General features: G+C 58.3%; 2 protein-coding genes across 2 annotated transcripts; both read right to left on the bottom strand.

Moving 5' to 3' along the window:
- Nucleotides 1–25: 25 nt before the first annotated feature.
- Nucleotides 26–232, bottom strand: SPRG_17692 (hypothetical protein; the record flags this gene model as incomplete). Its single annotated transcript, XM_012357078.1, has 1 exon — nucleotides 26–232. A coding segment is annotated over one exon (207 nt), but the record flags the coding sequence as incomplete, so codon positions are not given.
- A 1,278-nt stretch (nucleotides 233–1,510) lies between these two features.
- On the bottom strand, nucleotides 1,511–3,520 carry SPRG_17691 (hypothetical protein; the record flags this gene model as incomplete). Its single annotated transcript, XM_012357077.1, has 6 exons — nucleotides 1,511–2,395; nucleotides 2,467–2,709; nucleotides 2,767–2,939; nucleotides 2,988–3,302; nucleotides 3,355–3,424; nucleotides 3,461–3,520. 6 exons carry the CDS (start codon nucleotides 3,518–3,520, stop codon nucleotides 1,511–1,513), a joined length of 1,746 nt encoding a protein of 581 aa, XP_012212467.1.
- Nucleotides 3,521–3,709: the final 189 nt, after the last annotated feature.

Here is a 3,709-nt window from a genome sequence, read left to right as displayed (position 1 = left end):
GAGGCACGGCGTCCGCTTGCCCCACGCCACCGCCACCGTTGTTCCAGCCGCCACCGTTGTTCCAGCCGCCGCCGTTGTTCCAGCCGCCGCCATTGTTCCAGCCGCCGCCATTGTTCCAGCCGCCGCCGCCGCCGTTCCACTTGCCACCTCCGTTGATGGTCCAGCCACCACCGCCATTCCACTTGCCGCCACCGTTCTTGTCGTCACAGTCACCGGGCTTGATGAACGTCATGGCATCGGCCGGAGCTTCTTGAGCAGCGAATGCGACAGCCGCAAGGGCGAGAAAGCCTTGAATGTATACTGCGACCATGGAAGCGAAAGGGAGAATGACTCTTCGCATCAATGCCTTGCAAGGTGCAGCGATGCGATGAGATCTTGTGCGTAGAACACAGGATGCAGACAGCAGATGACGAACGCACTGATACATGCAGACGTGCACATGCTATACAGTATGAATATGAGTGGCCAAACACTGTATACCATCCAGACTTGACCAGCAGGATCAGATGTTTCCAAACCAGACAAGCCGCTGAATCTGGCGTTCGATCCAACCAACGGTCTGCATTTCTCCGCCCTAGATTAGCCTTGGCCCTGGCCTTGGCCCATGGATTGGCCAGAGCTCTAGGCCAGGGATGCTCGTGCACCAGAAATATACAGATGATCATTGACGAGCAGACGATAGCCGTCGTGCTTGCTCTTGAACTGATGTTAGGGAGCAGGTGCAATCCATCCTTCTAACAAATATTTCCTGAAGCAATCATAAGGGCCCCGCGAGTGCAGTTGCAAGTTTGTCGGTGTGTTTATAGTACGCATTGTTTCAGGTACAACAGTACATATAAAGAGTTCTCGTTTCAACAAACCCCATATCAAGGAGTGTTTTTTATTTCCTTGGCCGTATCCTTCGTTGACGGTTGGCCAACAGATGTTTCGCGTCTGCAGACTGACCGTTTTCATATGCTTCGCTATCGCCACACTTGGCGGGAGAATCCAGCAGAGATGCTCCCATGCAGCGCGTACGTGGTGTCCACAACGGCGTCAGCGACCTTACCACGATGCCGCGCACATGAAAGAATATCTAGCGCATCTGCGTGTTCTTCAACCGGCTTTTCATCAACAGTGCGTGGTGTCTTCCGCGAAGGTCACGACGCAGAGTCTTGGAGACTGGCTCAGATCATTTCGGCCTTCGCCATTTAGACCCGTTGCACCCATGAAGCCTCCTCGTCGCCGTCATGAATCGCGTCGAGAACTGCTTCGCCAGGACCCAATCCTCTTAAATGTCTTTCTTCAGTAACACAATCTCGGTCGTGGATCGACCTTCTCGACACCCTCCTCCAATACGACCACCAAAAGCGCTTGACAGCCAAGAAGGCACATGCAGTATCTGCAGGTGGCCTGCCTTTTAATACACATTTATCCGGACTTGAGAGGTAGACACGTATTATGCACAAGTTAGCATCCAGTAAAAGCCTGTCGCTCCTGCACATCTCGCGCTTGGATGGCAACGGCGACGTCACGTACTAGCCGGTGGCGGCGGCGGGTGGAGTTGGGCCATTTCCTGGCGCAACTTGGTCGTCCAAATCTCATGGCGCGCCGACACGACGTGCGAAACCTTCCGCTGGTTGACCGAAATACCACGCAGCGTGGCCGTGATTGCGTGGCCGGCCTTAGGTGGTGCCACGTCACGAGGGAGGATGCGCATTGGCTGTTGCAGCAGATCTTTCCGGACGTCTTCAATGACCTTTTTGCCTTTCGGCGACAAGACGAGACCCACGTCGAGCGCGTCGACGTGCGGCGGCACCAGCACCGACGATGACGCGTCCTCATGGTACTCGCCCGCGATGACGCGAAGGCGGCCCACAAGCTGGAGATCGGGTTTGACGCTTTCGTACGACGGCGCGTTCGCGACAGGAAAGTCGCGCTGCTCGATGCGTAGCGGCTTGTGTTCGTGCCACGCACTTAAGAACGCGACGGGCGGGAGCGTCTGCCGCTGAAGGGCGAGGAACTCGTCGGCCCACGCGATCTGCTGGACCTGGCGAGAGAGCTCGAGCTCTTCGCAGCGAAGGACGCGGAGCTTGGCGCTGGTCTCGGCCTCGAGCGTGGCCAAGGCTGCGTCGAGTGTACTTCGAAGCAGCATCTCGACAGCATCGCGGTTGCGCTTGACGTCGTTGACGCGCTCGGTAATGTGTCCGAGCCTCGTTCCAATGAGCATCTTGCGCGACTCGACGAGTGGGTCCACTTTGTTGGACTCTTTCAAGCTCTGCTCGTACGCGTCCGGGATACTAATGAGGCGGTGGAGCCCCTTCTCGCCGCACGAGTGGTCGCCGACCATCTTGCAATTGACACAGACGGGGACGGCGCAGACGGGGCAGTAAAACTCGACGTGCTTGGTGTCGTGCTACGAACGCCTTTGTGAACGACGGTACTGCTATAACGTAGAAGTACGAGACGGCAGGGCACGGGCGGCACGAGCGCGTTCTGACCCACGTACGTCGTCGGTCGCGCAGCGTCAATCGACAGTGGTGTGCGCGCGTGTCGACTCATGAGTTTGTTGGCGGCGTGCGTGTCGTGGTCGCAGGCCGCGCAGAGCTCGGCTTCGCAGCAACGGCATGCGACAGCGGCCGGAAGCAGCTCGCAGAGCGCGCAGAGGCGCTGGCGCAGCTTGGGATCCATCCATTGGTACCCAAAGCGCACGAGGTATTGCGGCAAGATCTAATCGTTGACACGACCGTTGTGGAGAATGCATACGTCGTGTGCTAGAAGGCGCACCTGCTGCGTGTTGGTCACAATGTACTCGTGGCAGTAGCCCGTGGTGCGAGGCGCCTTGGGCACAATGTAGTAGCTGTCGTAGCCGGGCGGCAGCGGCTGCGCGGCCATCGCCTCGTCCTCAATGACCATGGAGCGTCCGGTGGCGACCTTGCAGAGCACATATTGCTTTTTGCCTACGCAAGATGCGCTTTGACGAAAAATATCCAAGTAAATTCAAGTACCCTTTTTGCCCGGCTGGTCCATGGTGATGTTGCCGGTCGTGAGCTTCATCGCATGCGACGCTTCGTGGGGCGCGTGGAAGCCGTACGAGTACACTTGCTCAATCGACGGCCCGAGGTCCTCGACCGCGACCCACGAGTCGAGCTCGAGCAAGCCACCGGTCGCTTGCTCATACTGCGCCGAGAGCGCCGGGTTTTGCATGTCCCAGATCATCACGTCGTCGTCGGGCACGCGGTACCCGGGCAGCGACGCCTGCAAGAGGTACCGGACGCGCTGGAACTCCTTTGTGAGTGGGTTCAGGGCCGTGACCGTCGCGACTAAGATCTTACGTTTGAGCAACCTTTTGGCGACTACTACCATGGTAGCTACCCGAGTCGGACGAGGGCGACGCGAGCGTCTGACGCCGCGGGCTCTCGGGGCGGTCCGTCGGCGGTGCACCCTGCGCATCGTCGCCGTCTGGTGGCGGCGGCGGCACCGCATGGGGCGCGAGGAAGAGGCGCAGTCGCGACAGCGAGACGTTCGGGCTTGACGCCATGATCTTCTTCTCGACGAATGCAATGGGTTTCGAAACGGAAACGAGCCGTCAAACACTGTCTGAGACAGTGTCTCTACCGTGTACGCTGCATTGACAACTTTGCGGAAACCAGCGTGGTCTGCGTCTGAGAGCATGATCAAATGCTGGCTCCAAAGACTCGTGTGGCGTCTTGGCGTACGACCACATCTT

This window comes from Saprolegnia parasitica, assembly GCF_000151545.1.
Source record: "Saprolegnia parasitica CBS 223.65 unplaced genomic scaffold supercont2.722, whole genome shotgun sequence".
NCBI lineage: Eukaryota > Oomycota > Saprolegniomycetes > Saprolegniales > Saprolegniaceae > Saprolegnia > Saprolegnia parasitica.
Note: the sequence above shows the minus strand (reverse complement) of the source record. Positions and strands in the feature narration are given on the sequence as shown.